We start from the raw sequence: 21,577 nt of genomic DNA on the forward strand, positions 1-21,577 counted from the left end.
CAGCTCCGGGATGAAAAACGCCTCATGTTCAGCCTGGGATCCTGCTGGCCACCAGGGCAACAACTGCCAAGTTGGCATTATGCCCCTACAGGGACTCCCTCCCCCCCCACTCCCTGCCTTCTGCATTCAGTACCCACTGAGCATATCCCAGGTCATCTTCAGAGGCCACTGTTCCTCACAGCCTCTTGACACCAACTCAAGATGTCCACAGAGTCTCTGGCCAGGATCAGCATGAAGTCGCCTCCTTGCAAGCGGTCAGAAGAATCCGGCAGCAGACAGAGCCCCCCCCCAGGCAGGCCTTCCCTGAGGCTCAGCTCACAGAGCCTCTCCCTCCCGGCCTCCCACCCAGAACCCGCCAAGGTGGTGACCCCTGGGCCGCTTCCCCCCTAATAAGGAGAACGGAGGCCCCACAGATGAGAAGGAAATGATTTATTTCACGTCCCAGGAGGACCTTGCAGGCTCACAAGGCTTGGGACTTCCAGGGGGCTGCCAGCTCCTTCCCACTTGGAGCAGGGGGAGGGAGGGCTCAGCGCCTGCAGTGTTGGGGGGTGTCCGTGTGACCCCCCCCATGGCTGTTCTGCGTGCAGCAGTGGTTGGTCAGGGAGGCCGGATGGAAAATGTCAGATACCCTGTTTGGCCCCTGGCCTATCCAGCTGCTCGGGTTGCACAGGGGAGGGGCTGGTTCCCCACCTGGGGCCGGAAATGAGCCACGGAAGTTCCTGAGCTGGAGGGCGAACAGCCTCCCCTCCACCCCTGGCAGAAGCGGCTGGAGGGGGGGGTCACAGTGGTCAGAGGGGCTGGGGGAGGGGAGGGAATGGGCAGATATCCTGAGATGAGGCCTCTCAGTCAAGGGGGGGCAGCAGCCTAGGAAATGCCCCGGCACAGGGCACAGGGGGTCCTTCTGCTACTGGAACCCTGGACCAGCTTTCTCCCAGCTCCCCCAGGGCCTCTTCCAAATGGAGTGGGGGCACGAGGGTCCCCCAGGGAGGCTGCAGGCACAGAAGGGGGCTGGCTGCTCCGGTTGCCTCTGGCTCCCCACCCACCCCCCAGCCTGCAGAGGAAGGGGGCAGGGGCAGCAGGGAGGACGGGGGAAGGGCGGCCAGGGGGAGCCTCTGTGCCTGGATCTCTGGACTGGCCAGAGCTTTTGGCCAGGAGCCCAGGGCTGGGTGCCCCCCCTGCAAGAGCCCCCAGTGAGGAGGAGCGCCTGGAGTCTTGGCAGAGACACTGCTTAACAGATCAAAACTTGTCAAAGGCCGACAATCAAGGGACAAAATCAATTTGGCAACAAAAGGCACCCCCCCCCCGCCCGCCCAGGCAGCTCTCTCCTGACACAGATCCATTTAAATGATAATTTGCCAGAGGAGCTACCTGGCACTGGTCCTTCCTCCAGGGAGGGGGACAGCCTTAATAGTGGCGGAGGAGGGGGCTTCGAGGGGCTGTGCTGGTGGTCAGGCCACCCCCCTCCCACCAAGACCCCAAGGTCCCTGGGCAGCCCCCTGGAGGAGGGCGAGGGCCCGTGGGGGGACTTGTGGGGCCCCGAGGAGCGCTGCTCCGGTGGCATTGCGTCCCCTGGCTGGGCCGGGCCTAGGTCTCCCAGCTGCCCCCCTCAGCTTGGGGCCCAGCGTAGAGTGCGGCCAGCTGCCGGAAGCGGGGGCCCCAGCCGCCGAGATAGGAGAAGTCCTGCTCAGAGCCGGTCGAGCGGGAGGCGATGGAGCTGAGGGAGGCCAGCGGGGAGTCGGCCCCCTCGAAGGCGTAGGTCTGGAAGGAGTCGTAGGGGGGCACCGAGGGGTCACCGTCCGCCTGCCCCACTTTGCGGCTGATGTAGTCTCTGAAGAGGGAGAAGTCCAGGTCTGGCGCCTGGCGCCACTGGGGCAGGGAATGCCGTTCCGAGGGCGGCGGGGGCGCCCCCTTCTCGTCCCCCCCCTTGGTCTCGCCGAACTCGTAGAGGCTGCGCAGGGCCGACATGTCGTAGGCCTGAGTGTCCTGCTCGCCCCCACCCTCATCGTTGTACTTGATGACGTTGTCGCGCATGTCCTCGTCCTCCTCGGAGGGCAGGTGCCCCTTCTGATGCCGCTTCAGGGCCAGGATCAGGAGGACCAGCACTGCAGCCGGGGGAGGGGGGACACGTGGGGAGGGAGAGAGAGGCAGGCAGTGGAAGAAGCCCCCTGGCAAGGGCCAACCCCCCCCTCCCTGCCGACTGAGGGGCTTTGGAGGGGCCCAGAGTCATCCTTGTGCCAGCCGTCTGAGAGGAGGCTGCCCCCGGGCACCTGCCCCCTCCACCAGGACCCAGAGGCAGCCCCATCTCCTCTCAGGCGGGGGGGGGGCTCAAGGGGCCCAGCCCCTCCTTCCCGGCTGACCCCTGCAGGCAGGCTCTGAAGTCTCAGAGGAAGCAGCTCTGGGGAGGGGGAGGAGCCACTTGCAGACGGGCCTCGTCCATCTCACGCCCCCTGAGCTGAGGGCACGAAACCCACCTGCACCACGTTGGGGGACTGGCCTGACTGGGGGCCACACCGGGTGCAGTAAAAAGGACCTAAGCAGCCCAAGGCAGAGGCCAGCCCCCCTGGGCCCTGGGGCTGGACAGCTGCTTCTGGCTCCGATTCCCCCCCCCCAGACTTCCCACTAGGGCTGCGGGCAAGACGTTGCTGTGCCAGCTGCAGGCCCTCCTGGCAGCACCTCATCAGCCAGGCGGCCTCCTGGGGTGTGCGGTTCAAGGGGAGGACTGTCAGAGAAGCCCGGGGTGCCTGGGGGAGGACACTCACCCACTAGGATGAGGAGGCAGACCAGCAAGGCGATGAGGGCGCCAGGGCTGAGTGAAGGGGACACCACAAAGGCAGTGGTGTTGCACGACTGGATGGTGCCGGTGTCGTCGCAGCCGCAAATTCGGACGGTGAGGGTGCCGGTGCTGCTGAGGGTTGGGGGGCCACCGTCCACCACCAGGATGGGTAGCAGAAACAGGTCCTGTTCCTGGCGATTGAAGCCCAGGTGCTGAGTGTGCAGGCCAGCCGTGTCATCTGGGGAGAGAGCAAGACCCGTGGGAGGGTGCCAGCGAGGGGCACCCTCCCTACAGCTCCCCTGAAAGCAAGTGCCGCCCACTCGGGCCCTGCCACCCAGACGCCTCTCCCTGTCCATCCCTCTGCAGAGGGCCCAGAGCTGGCTGGGTGGAAACAGGTGAGACCCCCAGAGAATTGCCCCCACACACACACACAGGCAATCCCCTGCAGAAGGAAGCAAGCTGGTGCTAAAGCTGCCCCCCCCCGCCAGCTGGAGCAGGGGTGGGGGAAGGAGGGACACAGACCCCTGGGCGCACCCTGCCCATCCTGCAGCAGGCGGGGGGGCTGCCCCCTTGGGCCAGGAACCTCAGCCAAGGAGAGAGTTTGGCAGTGGGACCAGGAGCCTGGTGGGGGAGGGGTCCTCTCCTCCGCTTGGGTTGCAACGGATGCTTTCATTTGGATTTCTGGTCTGAGAGGGTTGGGCTAGATGGCCTCAGGAGCCCTTGAGGGTTTTATGCTGTTTTCATCTTTTGGGAGTTGCCTTTCGTATATTTCCCCTCAACCCCTGGGAGGGATGAGCGAAGACTGTTGGGAGAGGAGGCCACCAGTAGATAGACCCCGCAGAGTCACCCAAGGGTTGGTGGTCACTCCAGCGGCAGCCTATATAGGAAGATGCTGGAGGACAGCCTCCCTTTCGTGACAGACCCAACTCCTCCTGCACAGGAGGGGGGGTGACGAAGCCCCCCTGGACTTCACCAGGAGAAACACGTGGGTGGAAAGTACACCGAGTCCCAGACGGCGGGCCCCACCTGCCCTGAGGAGCCGAGCAGTCCGAAAGGCTCCTTTGACTGTCCGAATGACACGGCTACATTAAAGCCTTTGGGACCTCTAGTTGCTGATGTTGCTGGATAGGAAAAGCAAATCCGAAGACAGAATTACCGTGGAAACACGGGAATTAAGAAGCACAAAGACGGGAAAGCCCCACCCAGAGAGAGACGAAATGAAATGACTACCAAGTACATCTCAGGCATCAGCAAATTGAGACGGACTCGCACCAGGCACGTTGGGTCAAAGGACACCATCCCTTATTACTCGGGACACAAAGAACAAAGCAGGCCCAGCGCCGCTTTTACCACCAGGAAGGGTGTAGCGAGAACTGATCTTGGCCACAATGCAATCAAGGACCAAATAATGTCGATTAGACCGTGGACAATCCTTTAATTTGACATTCAAGTTTATGTTCCAACCTCCGATGTGGGGGAGGAGGGAGGAGGGAGAGGGAAGAAGAGGAGGAGGAGGAGGAGGAGGAGGAGGAGGAGGAGGAGGAGGAGGAGGAGGAGGAGGAGGAGGAGGAGGAGGAGAAGAAGAAGAAGAAGAAGAAGAAGAAGAAGAAGAAGAAGAAGAAGAAGAAGAAGAAGAAGAAGAAGAAGAAGAAGAAGAAGAAGAAGAAGAAGAAGAAGAAGAAGAAGAAGAAGAAGAAGAAGAAGAAGAAGAAGAAGAAGAAGAAGAAGAAGAAGAAGAAGAAGAAGAAGAAGCTGATGGATATTATGGTCAAGCTGCATCTGAAACGGGCAGACCAGGCAAGGGGGATGGGTTGCTCCTGGTTGGGAACGGGATGCCAACGTTGGAAATGGTTGGGAGGAAAACAGATTTGGAACCCGAAGTGGGAAACTTAAATGAAATGGAAGGATGAGTTATCGGTTCCTGCCAATCTAATTATTTCTTCATTGCTAATACAGTCTCCCACCATCTCTCCGTTCATGGACACCACCAGACGGCGTAAACAGAAATCAAATCAACTGGACTACTGTTCCGGGGAGAGGGGGCTCGGCTCCAATGGCAAAGACGTGGTGGGGGGCTGGCGCAAGCTGCTCGCCTGCAGCTTCCTGAGTTGAGAGAAAGCGGCAGCAGAAGAATCAGCGACCAGTTTCCGCGATTGGATCCTCAGCATGGACGCGCTATCCCCAAGGAATTGCTTCGGGGCCCTGAGTCCCACGGCTAGGGGACCAGAGGAATGTGGGCGGAAAGCAAGTGGTTAAAGAGGCCTGTGGAAAGCGATGGCCAAAGACGAGCGAGGTGGGAGAAGCCAACGCCACACAAAGATCTCATCTAGGAGCTTAAGAAAGAACTGCAGAGCAAGAGGCCCCACCCAAAGAGGCCGGCCAAGCGGCTGTAGACAACTCCCTCCCCCCCCACATACACACACTCGCACTGACGATGTTCCCTAGTTGGGTAATGAAACGCCTGCAAGCAAACAAGTTCAGAGACACCAAGGAGACTTTACAGAGAACACAATCTATTCTAGATTAAGCATAATTTCACATGCTAGTAAAATGATGCTCAGAATCCTGCTACACAAATTAGCGCCCTACACGAAACAGGATGTGCCGGGTGTGGAAGCCGGTGTTAGAAAACACCAAGGAACAAGAGGGAGAGCAGCCGAGGCCCGCTGGATGAGGAAGAGGAAGGAAGGCCAGAGAGAAGCCCGTGGCTGCTTCATCAATTAGGGAAAGGCCAGATCGGATCATGTCAATCGTGTCAAGCTGTGGAATGCCCTCAGCAAACGTGGGACACCCCCCCCGTCCCCGTGTGTGCCCAGGATCCCAGCCCAGAGGAAGCATGGCAGAAGACAGCAGCTCCAGGCTGGCAAAGGGGTGCGATGAGGCTGCTTACCCCCCCCTATTTATCCCATCAAGAGACTTTAATCTATATCGAGAGAGGCCAGATTGAAAGAAGATGAGTGAGGCTTTAATGTGGGAGGAAGAAACATCAACATCCCACACCGTGCCGGGAACCGTCCTGGCAGTTGAGCATGAAAATGGGCTGCTGGTTCAGGCAAGGAGAGTCCAGGAGCAGGGTGCGAAACAGGACCATGGCTGAGGGCGAAGAGGAGCAGGCTCCGGACCCCAGCTGTGGCTCCAGCCTTCGAGTCGGCACTGAAGGTAAAGAAGAGGCATGGGGGGGGGGGCTTCTCATTTTCAGGATGGCCTCTGAGCAGCAAAGGAACCAGCACCAAAAGACACACTGAGACTCCTGCAGGGAAGGGCTTGGATAATATCCAGGTGCCACCAAAAGTTCTACCAAATGTTAAAACTATGCATGGAACGGTTTCCCTGCAACGCTCCCTGGAAGCAAATGTTGGAGGCTTAGAAAGAATATTGATGTTTTTGAACGATAGCGTTGGAGAAGATTCATGAGAACGCAGTGAAAACAGATAAACAGATGAGGGGACAACACCCCCACCCCACATAGTGTTTCCACTCACATTACTGACAACCAGGCTCAAAGGCTCATATTTTGGACCCCTCGGGCCCAGAAGGAAAAAGGTAGCAGAAGGTGAACACGGCTGCAGCAGTGACGGGGGCACCTTGGGGAGACTGGGGGGCCGGGCTGGGGACAGACCCTCCTCCCAGAGAAGATCCACCTACGTGGTTTGCTAACACAAACCAGATGGCACCTAATCAGTCAATTGATTTTGTATATTAGCGGCTGATTGATTTTCCGTTGGGATTTTTGTCCAGGGCTGGTCCAGAAACCTCCAGAGCAGCGAGGGAGCCAGGAGGATGGAGGGGCTCCAGAGTCGGCTGGCTTCACTCAGGGCAGACCCTGCAATTAACGCTACCTGCTCCTAGTTACTCTTGCAAATTGTGAGCTAGAAACCTTTTTGCTTTAACCGCCATTAGACAATTGTTTTCCTCTTTTGTGGGACCAGGAGCCCAGAAGCGTCATCCTCATTAACCTTCCCTGCTGAGCAACTCTCGGATGGGAGGGGAAAAGGGGGGTGCAGGGCAGTAAAACCTGCCCATCCCCCTTGGGAGTCAACTTCTGGAGACCCTCCCTGCCCTCCCCAGCTCAGGTTGGAGAAGGACCCCTGAGCTGCAAAGTGGGGACCATCAGCCGACACCATCTGGCCGCCTGCCAGTCCCAGTCCCCCCCCCCTCCCGTAAGGGAAGGGAGCCGGGCAGGGCCACATTTGCCTTCTGGGAGGCTTGGCCAGTGGGCCCTTGCGCAGGGCAAGGCCAGGTGCCAGGTGGCGTTCCCGTGGCCCCTTTCGGCTGCTGTGCAGGGCGAGATTTAAGGAAGAGCCTCCATCTGGGCTGGCATCCATCACTGTCTCATCTTGGCTCCTACAGCAATATTTATAAATCACATCTCAAAACTAGCTACAAATTTGTACAAAGAAACAGATGGGCTGTTGGCGGCAGTTTGTCACCCGTGGTATTTATGCGGTGCCTGCGACAGCGAGAGAGGGAGGGAGGGGAGCTGGGAGGGCCGAAGGGTCGTGGGGGACGGAGCCCTCTGGGGCAGCGGGAGGTGGGGGGTCAGGGAGGACCAGGCCGTGGGCAAAACCCAGGGAGACGTGGAAGATGTACAGGCAGACCTGCGGGCGGAGCAGCTCCCCAGGTGAAGCGTACCTGTGATGCCCAGCAAGGAGAAATGGCGGCTGCCGGGGGCCTCGGGGGCCAGCCTGAAGTAGAAGCGATGGCCGCTCGGCGGCTCGTCCCGGTCCACGACACTGATGGTCTGGATCAGCTACGGGAAGAAGCGTGGAGAGCTGTTGGGGGAGGCAGAAGGTGCCCCCCACCTGCACGAAGAGGGCAAGCAGGGCCAGGCCAGCCCCAGGTGCATCCCCCTCCCAGGTGCGGGCCCTGGGGGGAGGCTGCAGATGGCAAGGCAGAGGCGCCGGGAGGCCCAGGGCCAGAAGCCTGCAGCTGAGTGCCAGGGGAGGGCCCGGAGAGAAGGGCTCCCCCCACACCCCTGCCCCAGACCAAACACCACCTGCTCAGTGGGGTTGACCCTCCGCACCTCTCCTGGCTTGGCATCCTCGCAGACGGCAGCTTCGTAGGGCATGGCCAGTTCAGGCGGATTGTCATTGACGTCCAGGATGCGAATTCTGAGCACCGTCCTGGACACTTGAGTAGGATTGTCTGAACAAATGAAAACACACACACACAAACACAGCTAAGGCAGTGGACCTCAGCAGCAGCAGCCCCCACCCCACCCCCAATGCCAGGCTGGCACCCCAACCTCAGCCTCAAGAGAAGCTACCCAGTCCTTAATAAGGAGGGCTGGCCCTCAGCCGCCACCCTCACGGATCTATCGGGGCTCCTGGGTGTCCTGTACAAGCTGAGGGTTGGACTAGAAGACCTCCAGGGTTCCCTCCCACCCTTTCCTTGTACTGGCTGGCAAGAAGACCAACTGGCATTTTGCATCTGCCCCCCTTCATGCCTGGCCCCAGCTCTCGGCCTAACCAGCATGGGGCAATGCTCAGTTAGCCCCAAGCTAAAGAAGAGTTTCACACACACACACACACACACACACACACACACACACACACACATGTGGGGCTTCTGGCTTCAAGCGAGGCTGCCGGAAGCTCAGCAGGGCCAGGGAGGGCGCTGGCTGCAGGAAAGGCCTGATTAGCATGCAAGCAACACACAAAAATGCACACATTTCCCAACAGGCAGGGAAAGATCCGTCTTTAGCAGGCCACTGAGGCTCTGCCCTTCGGTATCAGCATTCTGTAATACGTTATTTCCAAAATTGTTGAGTTTTACAGCATTGCCAAAAAACAGGGAAGATCGTTACATTTCAACAATGTTCAAAACACAAAGTGCCAATTTTAGCGATAAATCCTGGATTCTTCTTCTTATTTAATTTATTTAAAGAAGTTCTTATTTAAGCCTTACTTAAAGTTCTTATTTAAATCTTAATTTTAACAACTGACAAATATATATGTATTTTGCTATCTGCAGAGTTGCCTTACAAGTGAAATGGGTGGCATACAAATTTAATAAATAGCTGCCACCCCCTTCCTGAGCCCCCTAGCTGGGCGCCCGCCTCAGGCCCATCAGCAGCTGCCTCTGAATGATGCCCCCAGGACTTCATTTGCCCCTCCTCCCACGCCCCCATGATGGATCCCAGAGAGTGGGCCCCAGGTGAGTAGGGGGGGTGCACCAGCTGCAACAAAGGAGCCTGCAGGAATGCCCCCCCCAAAGTGCGGGGGAGGGGGGGCCAGGTTCTACCAGGGCATCCCCTGCCAGCAGGTGTGCAGGAAGGTCTCCCCCCCACGGATGCAACAGAGGCCCTACAGAAAGACAGCTTTGCTCTGGGAGCGGTTGTGCCTGTGGTTGTCAGTCAGAGTAGGTGTGTGTGTGTGTGTGTGTGTGTGTGTGTGTGTGTGTAGAGATCTTGGCTGCCCACAGACCCTGGGAGAAAGCCAGTTCTCACATTCCTCGGGGTGGGGGTAACTCCCCTTCTTATGGGTTCCTGAGGAAAGCTCCCCCACCCCACTTTTGCACGGGGGGAAGGGGGAATTCCCCCTGCACCTGGCCTGGCCATGGGTCTGAGCCCTTTGGAGCCTCCTCCTGCCAACCTCTGCATTGGGGGAGGCTGCCTGGCCATGTGCACTATTGACCTGTGGGGGGGCACCTGTGCTTGCCCCCAGGCTGTGCTTCCCAGGGCTGGTACCTGCAGGCTCCCCCCATTGGTGAACACTCATCTGCTGTCTAGCTGCAGTTATTCACCGTTATTCTGATTTCCTGAATTTATTTGCATCCTGTTTTTCAGGTCACAGGACCTCTTACCTGCCCCAGGTGAATCATTCAGAATATTGAAGTCCCATAAAAATAGAAGAGTGAGCAAAAGACGCTCACCGACAATGATGGATTTCCTTTTGTGATTCATAATAGCAATAGCACTTAGACTTATATAGCGCTTCACGGTGCTTTGCAGCCCTCTCTAAGCGGTTTACAGAGTCAGCATTTGCCCCCAGCAATCTGGGTCCTCATTTTACCGACCTCGAGAGGATGGAAGGACAAGTTGACCTGGAGCCGGTGAGAGTCGAACTGCCAAACTGCTGGCAGCCGGCAGTCAGCAGAATCAGCCTGCAGAGTTGCGTTCTGACCACTGTGCCGCCACCAGAGCTCTTAACTGCCTTTAAGGGGTTCAGAATTCATGGAAACCTGGAAACAGGCTAAGAGAAGGAGCGTTTCCCCTACTTTGTTCCAGGAGGATGAAAGCCTGCTCTGCTGTCAGTCAACCATGCTGGCTAGTGAGGTGCCCAGAGAGCAGGTTGTGGGCACATCGTGAAGGGCCTGGCCCAGCGCAAAGACCCCGGTGCCAGGAGGGGAGGTGCACCCCGATGCACCTGGGAAGGTCCCAACTGCCCCCCAAGGAGGCCTCCGAGGGCTACCCAGAAGGTTCTGGGGCTTTTAAATCGGGGGTCCCCAACCCCGGGTCCCCGGACTGGCACCAGTCCACGCTATGCCATAAACCGGGCTGCGCAAGAAAGCCCGGCCTCATCTGTGGGATGCAGGCAGCACCCCAAACCAGTTCCCCCCCCCTCTGATCCACGGAAAAACCTTTCTCCACAGAGCCGGTCCCTGGTGCCCAAAAGGTTGGGGGCCACCGCTTTAAATCAATGCCTCTCTTCAGCAAGGAAGAAGCTGGCCGGGAGAGGAGGCAGCTGCTTGGAGAGTTACTGGAAGCCATAAATCTCCTTGAATGTCAAAGCTGACCATCTTCCCCTGGACCGGGAACGTCTGCCTCTAAAGCCCAGGCCTTGGTTTGCATACCTGCATCAGTTAAATGGCTCAAAGGGGCCCTTGGGGGCCAGGCAGAGGCCCCACCCTCTCTGCTGCCGTGTCTCCCCTGAAGGAGGCTGAGCCCAGCCAGGTGGGGGCCCAGGGGCTCCGAGACGAACAGCCCTTGACAATCCCCCCTCCCCTCCGGAGCCATCCAAGTCAGCCTCCATTGCAAAGTCTGGGGGAATAAATCCCGCAGATTAACCCTGGGCTGTTCCGGGGTGCCTGCCAAGCTCGCCTTCCTGTTTCAGCTCCAACAGGCTTCATGTCTTCGGGCGCAGCGAGAGGAGCTAACCTGGGTCTCGGCAGGTGTGTGGACCTCTCCGTGCAGCCCGGTCTGCACCGGGGCACCTTCAGGAAACCCCCGCTGGGCCATTCTCCCACTGGCTCTTCCTGCCCCCCGCCTGGACTCCCCAAGGAAAAGCTCTCCTTTGCCTCCAATTATATGTTGTTGGGTTTTTTTTGCCAATGGCTGAGATTTCACAAACTCCCCAAGCGGGAGAGGGGTTGACTTTCCAGAGGCGCCTTCCGTGTTAACCTCTCCTCCTGTTTTCGGCTGATGTTCACTTAATTGGCTTTATATCTGGGTCATCCAACTTGGGAGCTAATGAGCAAAAGGTGGCTTCTAACTGGACCCCCCCTGTCTCTGTAGCAGCTGGGCCTGCCCAGGTCAGCCCGCTCCCCTGGCGAGGGAGGTGCCCCCCCCCAAGAATGCACTGGGAAGGGCCAGCTTTGCAGGCAAAATGCTTAGAATCTTGAAAGGAAGGGAGGGGGAGGGAGGGAGGGAGGAAAAAATGGGGAGGGAGGGAAGGAGGGAGGGAGGGAGGGGAGGGAGGAAGGAAGGAAGGAAAAAATGGGGGAGGGAGGGATAGATGAGGGAGAAGAAACAAGGGAGGGAGGGAAGGAAGGAAGGAAGCCTGTGGGATGCTTCTTCCCCCAGCCCTAAATACTCGCCCTAGAATAGGCCAAAATGATGGTGTCAGAATCTGACTATTTAGCGCTATGTTCCTGCATCTGATCTGAAGGCTTTTTAAGGACAGGAATGATGGGAGCTGGGAGGATCCCTGTCCTCTCCTCCACTCCAAGGGCCCTTTCGAGAGAGACCGAAGCCTGCCTCTTCCTTCTGATGGCCATGACTGGTTGCAGCCCCCACCCACCCACCCCCTCAGAAAACATGCTTGCCTACCGTACCTAACATGGAGGGTCTTAGCTGAGCAATCTTGGCTCTCTGGAAGTCAGAACTGGAGAAAACAAACCACACAGGAGGGGCCCTTTGGCATCCCACCTTCCATTTTATCTCGTCTTTTCACAACGGGCAAGGAGAACTGAAGGGGACCAGCCCAGGCCCAGAGCGGATCTCCAGAAGGCAGGGGGTGCTCAGGAGGCCCTGGCACCCTCCGGAGCGTGGTGGTCCCAGGTGCGGGGGGGGAGCGTGCTGGGGGGGCGTTTGGCTGCCTTCCCCAGCTGCAGAGAGGCTCTCGTTTTGAGCCATCTTTGCAACCGTGGCTTACAGATAATGGGATTGAGCTGGTCTACTTCTCAATGTCTATGGAGGAGCGGCTTAGCAAAGAAAGCAACCTTCCGGGGGGGGGGCGGGTTCATAAGTAAAACCACAAGCAAAGCAACTTTAAAGCAAAGCTGAACTCAGAAGAAAATCGCCAAGAATTGAAGCAGCCGGGGAGGGTCTGCAGTTGTGTGCAGGCCCTGTTGCCGGTCTTCTGGGAGGAGGGGGAGGGGTCACCAACCTTGAAAGTGGAGCCGCTGCACACCAAGGATTTTCAGTCTGGTCAGTCTCTGACCTTGCCTTTCTGGAGAAGACTGTGGAGGCGGTGGGTCAGACCGTCTGCCCTGGGGAAACTCGGAGGAAACAGAGGATCTGGACCCATTTGAGTCGGCTGTCGGGCTGGGATTTAGCAGTTTAGACAGCCTGGGTCATACTTGCAGGTGACCTGTGGCCAAGCCAGGACAGTGGTGGGGTCTCCACCCAAACCCCTCGATGGCTTTTGGTACCAGTGAGCCTGGTGGTTTTCTTGCAAATAGGTGGGCGTGGAATGCTGCAAGTACATCAGATGGTTGAAGAAAAAAAAATGGCTTTGGAAGAATATCTGAAGGACAGTGATGAAGATGCACTGAAATTAGTATATCAGGAAGGCTTACTGACTACTGGAGAGACCAAACTGGCATACAGGAAAGACCAAATGAAGAACAGAATAGAGGCATGGGAAGACAAAGCACTACATGGCCAGTACATTAAAAAAGAAGAAGAAGGGAAAGCAGATAATGAGAAGACCTGGCAATGGCTAAGAGCAGGAAAATTGAAGAAAGAGACCGAGGGACTAATTCTGGCTGCACAAGACCAAGCCTTAAGGACAAATGCATATAAAGTCAAAATTGAGAAGACAGACAGTAAGTGCCGCCTATGCAAAGAAGCTGAAGAAACAGTGGACCACCTGATAAGCTACTGCAAGAAGATCGCACAGACTGACTACAAGCAGCAGCATGACAAAGTAGCAACAATGGTGCATTGGAAAATCTGCAAGAAATATCATTTGCCTGCAAGCAAGAACTGGTGGGATCATAAAATAAAGTCATAGAAAATGAGAACATTAAACTGCTCTGGGACTTCAGAATTCAAACAGACAAGCACCTGCAACGTAATATCCCGGACTTAACAACTGTCAATAAGAAAGACAAAAAAGTCTAGATAATGGACGTGGCAGTGCCTGGAGACAGCAGAATAGATGAGAAAGAACTGGAGAAGATAACAAAATACAAAGATCTACAAATAGAAATAGAAAGACTGTGGCAAAGGCAAGCAAGGGTAGTACCAATAGTAATAGGCTCCTTGGGTGCAATCCCAAAACAACTGGAGCACCACTTGAACACCATCATTGGCATTGACAATTTCACCATCAGTCAATTGCAAAAGGCAGCCTTGCTAGGAACTGCTTCCATCCTGCAACGATATCTGTAATAACATCAAACATCCACATCTGCCTATCCCAGGTCCTTGGTAAGGACTTGATAGGAAGACAAAATGCCAAATCCAGTCTGAACATCTGGCTGACTGTGCAATGATCAATAATAATAATGATAATGATAATAACAGAGTTGGAAGGGACCTGGGAGGTCATCTAGTCCAACCCTCTGCTCAGGCAGGAAACCCTATACCATTTCAGATAAATGATTGTCCAGTCTCCTCTTAAAAACGTCCAGTGTTGGAGCATCCACAACTTCTGGAGGCAGGTTGTTCCACTGGTTAATTGTTCTAACTATCCAGAAATTCCTCCTTAGTTCCAGGTTGCTTTTCTCCTTGATGAGTTTCCATCCGTTGCTTCTTGTCCTGCCTTCTGGTGCTTTGGAGAATAGCTTGACTCCCTCTTCTTTGGGGCAGCCCTTGATATATTGGAAGGCTGCTATCATGTCCCCCCTCGTCCTTCTCTTCATTAAACAAGATATCCCCAATTCCAGCAACTGTGCTTCATATGTTTTAGCCTCCAGTTCTCTGATCCTCTTCGTTGCTCTTCTCTGCACTCAAGAGTTTCCACATCTTTTTTACATCGTGGTGACCAAAACTGGATGCAGTATTCCAAGTGTGGCCTTACCAAGGCATTGTAAAGTGGTATTAACACTTTATGGGATCTATTGATGCAACCTAGCACTGTGTTGGCTTTTTCGGCAGCTGCAGCACACGGCTGGCTCCCAACTCTCCGGGAGTTGGGGACGGTGGCATGGCATTGTGCAGATTCTCCTCCTCTCTTCTCAGGGGTCAGTTCCAGTGGGTGTTGGGGGGAGGGATCCACTTTGTGGGGTGCTGCAGGCCTCGGTACTTTCTCCTCTCATGTTCAGCATCTGCACGAATCTGCTTCTGAGCTCACTGCAGTCGCTTCTTTGAACCCTGGGCCAGCCAGGTGAGGCTGTCAAGGTTCGGTCCCAGTGCCTGGAGGCGCCGTGGATTTGGATGGGGAAGATCCATCTCTGGCCCAGTTCTAGCAAGGCAGACGGGTGTGTGTGTGTGTGTCTGTGACTGTTCGGACTGCCCAGAAGGGGGAGCACCTCCCCCTTCGAGGTTGATGCGCAACCTGAGGGTCTGCTTGGACTCCAGGTTCTTGCAGGTGCCAGCTGTGGCCAGGAAAGCTTTGGCACAACTTCATCTGGTGTGCAGGTTGCACCCTTTCCTAGATCGGGTGGGGTGGGGGGCCCTTGAGACAACGGTGTTTGTTCTAGTCACTCTGCAGCTTCATGGGGCTGCCCTTGGAGACCAGCTGGAAGCTCCAACTGCTCCAGAAGGCAGACGTGCGGACGGTAAAGGCGGGCCCACCGAGCGGTGCCGGCTGATGGTTTCTTTGGGGGGGGGTGCAGGTCTCCAGCCACGGAGCGTGGCCTGGCCCAGGGGCCTGAGGGAGCCCCCCCCCTCCCCATAGGGTCTGCTCGGCTGACTCAACCTGGCAGGGTTGGTTGGCCCTTGGATTAAACGAGGTCACCTACTGAGGCCCCAGAAGTCACCTTCCCTGCAGCCTGGCTGGCTGTCTGGAGGGAGGGTCCCCCAGATCCAGAGCCCCCCTCCAGCTGTGGTTTAGAAGAGCCGCCAAGAGCTGTGGCTTGCCCAGGCCTCTGCAAGGGAGTGGGGGAGGCCCAGCACCCGCCCTGCTTCCTTCAATGAATGGACGGACTTTAAGCCCTTTTTGATTTTAAACCGCCTTAGTTAAGGGGGAGGCAGAATTTAACTTGTCACCCGGTAAGTGGTTTTATTGTAAGCTGCCCAGAGTCCCTCTGGGTGAACTGGGGGCCCTGTGAATTTGAGAGACAGATCAATACAGGCGATAGAAATAAAATGGGCTTTAAACTACTTGGATTGCTGACTTCAGTGCTGTATTGTCTATCATGTGTGGAGATTTGCACCTCCATTTTCAGCCCCCTCTGCCCCCTTCTCAGCTGCAGCTTCCCCAGTGGTGCTCACAGTCCCGTGGGGCTCTCGACCCGGAGAAGCTGCTGCTGCTGCTGGGTGGGGCACAGGGGTGCGATGCCCCCAGAGGGCTGTGCCCCAGAGTGGCACGGGGGGGGGAATCCACTGCCTCCACCAGCAGCTCCCTCCCCAGCGTCCCAGCTTGGCTGACTGACATGCAAATTAGTTTAATTATTTCTTCTTCTAAAATAAATTATATTTTGCAGAGGCTGCAATATGTTGTGTCAGGCAAAATTACATTCAATATTTTTAAACTAATTGATGTCAGCCTTGAGAAAACGTGATTGACAGTTGCAAGGAAACAAGACTGCTACCTAAATAGTTTCCTAAATTAAAATTAAACACGCCGTTTGTCTGCATTTCCTCCTGGAGTTGGAATCCATTAATCTGAGGACACCATTCGGGGGGGGGGGCTCAGCACCTGCTGGTCCCGCCAGAAGGGCCCCCGGAGAGGAGGGGGGGCCTCGGCAGGAGACGCTTCTGGACCTGCAGGTGGAGCCAGGAAGTTGCCCCACACACAGCAGCAGGGGGAGGGATGGGGCTTCTTTTGCAGAGGCCACAGGGGAAGGAGGGCAGATCCATGGGGGGGCGGGGCATGCAGGGCCAGGAAGGAGGGGCTCCCAGGGGGACCCTGCCTACAAGCCCCACTTCACCTGGGGGCCGTGCAAAGCAACGATGCTCGGCAGAGCAGGCACATCCCGGCCCTGACCAGCCACCCCCAGAATTCTGGGGTGTCGCTCCTTGGCAGCTAGTTTGTGGGGTGAATGTGAGATCCGGACTGGTGGTGGAAGACCAGCTGCCTGGGGGAGGGAGGCTGGACTGATGTGTGTGTGTGTGTGTGTGTGAACAAATGGATGGGAATGGGGGGAGGAGAGGACGAAGGGCTCTTTGGCTGCTCCAGGGCCCAGCCTGGAGGGCTCCCCTCTTTGCTTGGGGCCCGAGGGCCACAGGGGAGAAGGGCTTTGGCCTGGAACCCAGGGGAGCAGACTCCCCCACAAGCTGATCATACAAATTGGGGGGGGGAGGAGGAGGAATCTATCTGAAGGCGGGAGCTGCACCTGAACTGGGGAGGTCCCACCAAGGGGCAGCCATGGGGCCCCCTACACCCAGTCCAACCAGGGAGGACGTGGCTGCGGCAAGCAGGTAAGGTGGGGGGGAGAATGCCCCACCCCAGTGCCAAGCCCCCAATGCAGGAAAACCTCTGCCCCGGATGGCAACAGAGTCCCGTGAAAGCAGCCGACCGGAAAAAGGGAGAAGGATGAAACCCCCACCTGCTCCTGCCCAGATGCCCCGTGATTTTCCCTGGCAGTCCTCTTCTCCGGGGTCCGGGACCACCATGGGCACTTCTGCTCCCCTCTTCCTTCTCGCGGGGGGGGGGCAAAGGCAATGAGAGAGCGGTCCAAACTGCAGCTCTGGTTAAAGCCGGCCCTGGCGAGGGATTCGTCCCCTCCGCTCCCACCGGCCCTGCCCTCTAGAGCCAAGGAAGGCAGGCGGCTCCGGGCAAAACCTCAGCCGGGACCTCCGGTCAACCTGCCGAGCTGGCCTCCGTCTTCATGGCCAGCCACAATCACAGCTCCTTGCCCAAAGATTGACACAGCTGAGTGGGCAGGACCTGCGGCAGCCCAAATCCCTGGGCAAGCTCAGCCCTCCTCTCCAAAATTGGGCAGGGGAGAAAGGCAGGGGCCGGGCATAGCCCCCACCCCAAAGTTAAGCCATGGCATCTGCGCCATTGAAAATGGGGAAGTTGGGGCTCCCTACAGCTGTCAGTTGTGGGGGTTCCAGCTTCCCTCCGGCCCGCAGCTGTGCCCCACAAAGGCTGTGGGGGGGGGCCTCCTGCCGCTGTCCTCAAAGGAGGCATGGCCTGGGTGGGGGATGGGCGTCGCCTCTCTCTCGCCCTGCAGGCCCCTCTCTGCCTTCCCTGCCAGCTCTGGGGGGCCGAATCTCCCCCACCGCCCTTGCTAGGCACTCTGCAGGCTTACCTTTGCAACTGCCCTTTCCAGCCAGGGATTCAGACATAAATTGCACTTTAAATTCAATATCCGCCATTAATATTTCATGATTACAAAACGTTAAGGATAATGTCAGTAGCAGGAGCGCCTGGACAGCTAAAATGGATGAGTCAGATCTTCCTGACAGGAGAGCCGCCAACCGCCTGCCCAGGCACTAATGCTGCCTGACAGGCCTCCCAGCGGCTGCTCAACGCATTGGCCCAGCACCCGGCTCGGCTGGGCCTGGGAAGCGGAGAGCCTGCCGGCAGCCGAGCCCAGGAATGAGGCCATCACCCACCCCAGACGCACCGTGCCACTCAGTGCCCCCCCATGCCTGCTAGTGCCCCTCCCATGGCTTTAAACCCCCCCCTTTCTTTTCTGCACAAGCATTTGCCACGGACAATCCACCTGCATTTGGTCCTTGGCACCCGGCACCCGACCTGCCGGACTGTGGTGGGGTCGAGCAAGACTGCTCCTCCGGGCCACTTCCACCTTTGGCCCTCTGAGCTCGGGCAATGTTCGGACCAGGGCGAGACCCAAAAGGTTTTGGAGTTGGGGGGCTAAGCAGTTGCTAAGCAGACCTGGCACCCCTCCTCCCCCCTGGACCAAAAGGCCCCCCCCCGATTCATTTGTCCTCCTTAATGAGGAAGGAAGCTTCTCTCAAAGCAGCCAGAAGAAAAATGCTTCCGGCAGAATTTGAACCCGCTCCCGCTGGCACCTCAGCAGAACAGCCAGAGCTTGGGCAAACGTCCCCAAGGCTGCCTCCGCCTCTTCCTGCCAGAAATGAGCGGAAATTATTCCTGAGCAGCTTCACAGAGGCAGAGGGGTCTTCACTTGGGACAAGAACGGGCCCCCTGGTGCAACGCGGCTTCGGGAAAGGCCAACGTGATTCCAGCTGGCACCCACGGAAGCCTCGTGCTAAGGGGCAGGCGCCCCCTCGCTCTGTTCTGCAGAGTCAGGCCAGACTCGACGAAGGAGAAAGTGGGGCCGAGAAAGGCAGAGACAGCACCAGTGGGGCCCTCCCTGGAGGAAGAGGTCCGACCCCCAATACGGAGGGCTGGGGGGCAGAGCCTCCTCGACTGCCTGAAAGAGCTCAGCAAGAAGCCGGCCAGGAGTGACTCCCGAGCATGGCTGGATCTCAACGGAAGCGGTTGAGAACAGAGCTCCCCTCCCTTGGCCGCTGCGGTCGGCTTCTGGGAGCAGGGATGGTCCGAATGTCCTCAAGGAGACCCACCAAGGCTAGCATCCTGTATGGTGCCAGCCAGGAGGGATGTGCGGTTGCCCCAGGCGGCCTTTTCCGCTTGTGTGGGCAGCCTCTGGGCGAGAAAATTTCTCCATGCCCTTTGGCTGGAGAGCAACGCCGAGGGCAACTGAGGCAACCTGGCCGGGGGAACCCATGGCAGGCAGGCAGGCCGGGAAGGGTACAAGGCCTGACTCCGCAGAACATGCAAAGGGTTCGCCTCGACAGGCAGGAGCAGCAACGATGGAGTTCCTGGGGCATCCCTGGAGGGACTCCAGATTCCCCACAACTGCTTCTGGGGGGCCCATAGCACGGGGGCGGAGGCGGGCAGCAAGGCTGACTTCAGGCAGAAGCTGTTCCACAACACGGGACCTCCTTCTCCCAGGCCCCCAACCCACCCCTGAAGGTGCCCAGAAGGGGGAGGTTTTGCCTGGGAATCTGGGCCTTTCCGCCACAGCCCAGGCTGGAGGGTGCTGGACCACAGCCAGGAGGGGGCAGCGTCCCCCTCCCCTCCTGTCAGTGTGGGGCTCCTGCTTCCCTCCCTCTTTTCCCGCCTCCATCCAGGCAAGCATCGTCCTCCTTTCGCTCGCTTTGGATTTTGGATGATGCGCTCAGCGAAATCCGGCATCCGCCCGCCCCGGCCCCTTCTGAAGCGAGGGAGCGCGGCTTCCACCGGCACAGCTGAGCCCCAAAGGAGGAGAAACGCCTGCCAGGAAGGCCCTCCTGGCCAGCCAGCCAGCTGAAGGAGAGAGGCTGGCTTCAAAGGCAAGAGGGGCGGGGGAGTCTCCACTGGTGGCCCTGGCTTCCTCCTCCGCCTGTGTTTGAAGTGGGGAAGAGCAGCTTTCATGCCAGGGGGGCTTCCTCTTTGGGGAGGCAGCCGGGGAAGAGGGAGGGGGGAGGGACGGGTGGTGCAGCTCAGCCTCTGCTGGGGAGGGGAGGGGAAAGAGGCCCCCCTCTGCCCCAGAAGCACTCAGGAAGCCTGGCTGGGTCCCTCGCCTTCACACAGAGCTCAGAAGCATGGCGTGTGTTGTGCGTGCATGGCTGCTTGTGGGAGGAGGGGGTGGAGGGGGTTGTTCACGCAAACACACCCGGCTGCCCTGGTTCCCCGGGGTCAGAGGCGAGGGAAGGGAACCTGCCACGGCAGCCACCTCTGTGGGCCACGAGGAGGTGCTGTCTGGCTTGGCAGAATAGGGGGTCTCAAGTCGACCACAAGTGGATCTCCCCCCATTCTCCCCCCCCCTGCAGCCGGAGAAGCAGAAGTGGTCTTGGGACTTCTGCTGCACCCGGGTGCCCACTCCTCCTGGGCAACTCTGGATCGGCTATGGGGTGGGGGAGAGGCAGCAGGTTTTCGCCTTCCACAAGAGGAGGCAGGCGTGGGGGCAAGGGGGAGGCAGTGGGCCCCGGCTGAAACAGCCCAGGGGTGTCCGTGGGTTGGCAGCAGCTTCCCCCCAGAAGGACATCAGCGTTCCTGAAGCTGCAGCCCAGAGGAGCCTGTTTTCCTGAGCCCTCCTGAGCTAAACCTGGTTTGGCTTGTGAGGTTCAGACCAGGCGCTGCTGAGTCCCGGCTTGCTTGGAAACCACACCCACAGCTTTGCAGAAAATGTGTTTGCTCTCAGCCTTGAACCCAGAGCAGATCAGCCGCTGGACCTCACATGGAGCAAGAGGCGGGGAGAAGCGAGGAGGGGGGGGGTCTGCAAGCTCAGCTGAGGGGTGAGAAGGTCACCTCCTGGGCAATTGCTGACTGTGGGATGGGCAGATTTCCGGAGAGCTGCTCAAGCCCCCCCCCCAACCCCACATGTGCTTCCTGCTGGCAAAGCAGGGATCTGAGGGAGGCTCCAACAGGAGAGGATCTCCACAGCTCAGGGTTCAGAGCGGTGGCGCCCTTGAGCTTGGTGGTTTCCTGGCAGAGGTTTCACCCCCGCACGGGGGAGGGGGGACCCATGATGGCGGGCAAGGAGACGCCTGCAGAGCAGCTCAGAGAGCCCCACGGAGGCCTCTCGGTTCCAGGGAGCAGCTTCCAAGACTTGAAAGGGCGTCCCTTATTGGTTTCCCCTCCAAATAAGTGGCGTACCTGAGAGCTTGAAATGCAAAGAGGTGCCTTCCGTCCGTGGCCGACATCTTAAGAAATTAGCCTAAGCCTCAGTCTCAGCATCCATGAGAAGATTATGGAACAATCCTTAGGAGCGCTTGGTGGGGATGGAGCAATTAGCCAAAGTCACCAAGAGTTTCATTTCCTCCCAAACAAATTGCTCTAAATGAACCTTATCTTCTTATAAGTGTGGCCTTACCAAGGTATTCTTATCTAGAAAAGATGTTGAGACTCTAGGAAGAGTGAAGAGAAGAGCAGCCAAGAGGATTAGGGGGGGCTGGGGGCTAAAACATACAAAGAACGGTTGCTGTAATTGGGTAGGTCTAACTTAATGAAGAGAAGGACGAGGGGTGACATGACAGCCCCCTTCCAGTATTTGAGGGGCTGCCACAAAGAAGCGGGGTATGACCTATCCACCAAAGCCCCTGAAGGCAGGACAAGAAGCAACAGATGGAAGCTCATTAAGGAGAGAAACAAGTTGGAACTAAGGAGAAATTTTCTGACAGTGAGAACAATTAACCAGTGGAACAGCTGGCCTCCAGAAGTTGTGTGTGCTCCATTATTGGAGGTTTTTAAGAAGAGATTGGACAGCCATTTATCCAAAATGTTGTCCGGTTTCCTGTCTGAGCAGGAAGTTGGACTAGAAAAGGGGTCTCCAACCTTTTTGTTTTGGTGGCCTGGTGGGAGAGGGAGGGGCAGGAGCCTTACGTGTGCAAAC

The 21,577-nt window shown here is 57.6% G+C and overlaps 1 protein-coding gene across 2 annotated transcripts in view; it reads right to left on the bottom strand.

Annotated features, from left to right (window-relative positions):
• Nucleotides 1-1,328: 1,328 nt before the first annotated feature.
• The window catches only part of CDH22 (cadherin 22), a 65,175-nt gene continuing 44,926 nt past the window's right edge, over nucleotides 1,329-21,577 (bottom strand). For both annotated transcript variants that reach the window (XM_039342431.1, XM_039342432.1), the window contains exons 9-12: nucleotides 7,797-7,918; nucleotides 7,406-7,523; nucleotides 2,760-3,011; nucleotides 1,329-2,102 (exon numbers count right to left, since the gene is read on the bottom strand). In XM_039342431.1, coding sequence (XP_039198365.1) covers nucleotides 1,585-2,102; nucleotides 2,760-3,011; nucleotides 7,406-7,523; nucleotides 7,797-7,918 — 1,010 coding nt within the window. In that variant the 3' untranslated portion in view covers nucleotides 1,329-1,584. The remainder of the gene's footprint in view (nucleotides 2,103-2,759; nucleotides 3,012-7,405; nucleotides 7,524-7,796; nucleotides 7,919-21,577) is intronic.

Source organism: Crotalus tigris, unplaced genomic scaffold (assembly GCF_016545835.1).
Source record: "Crotalus tigris isolate CLP2741 ecotype Arizona unplaced genomic scaffold, ASM1654583v1 scf7180000017791.1120302, whole genome shotgun sequence".
NCBI lineage: Eukaryota > Metazoa > Chordata > Lepidosauria > Squamata > Viperidae > Crotalus > Crotalus tigris.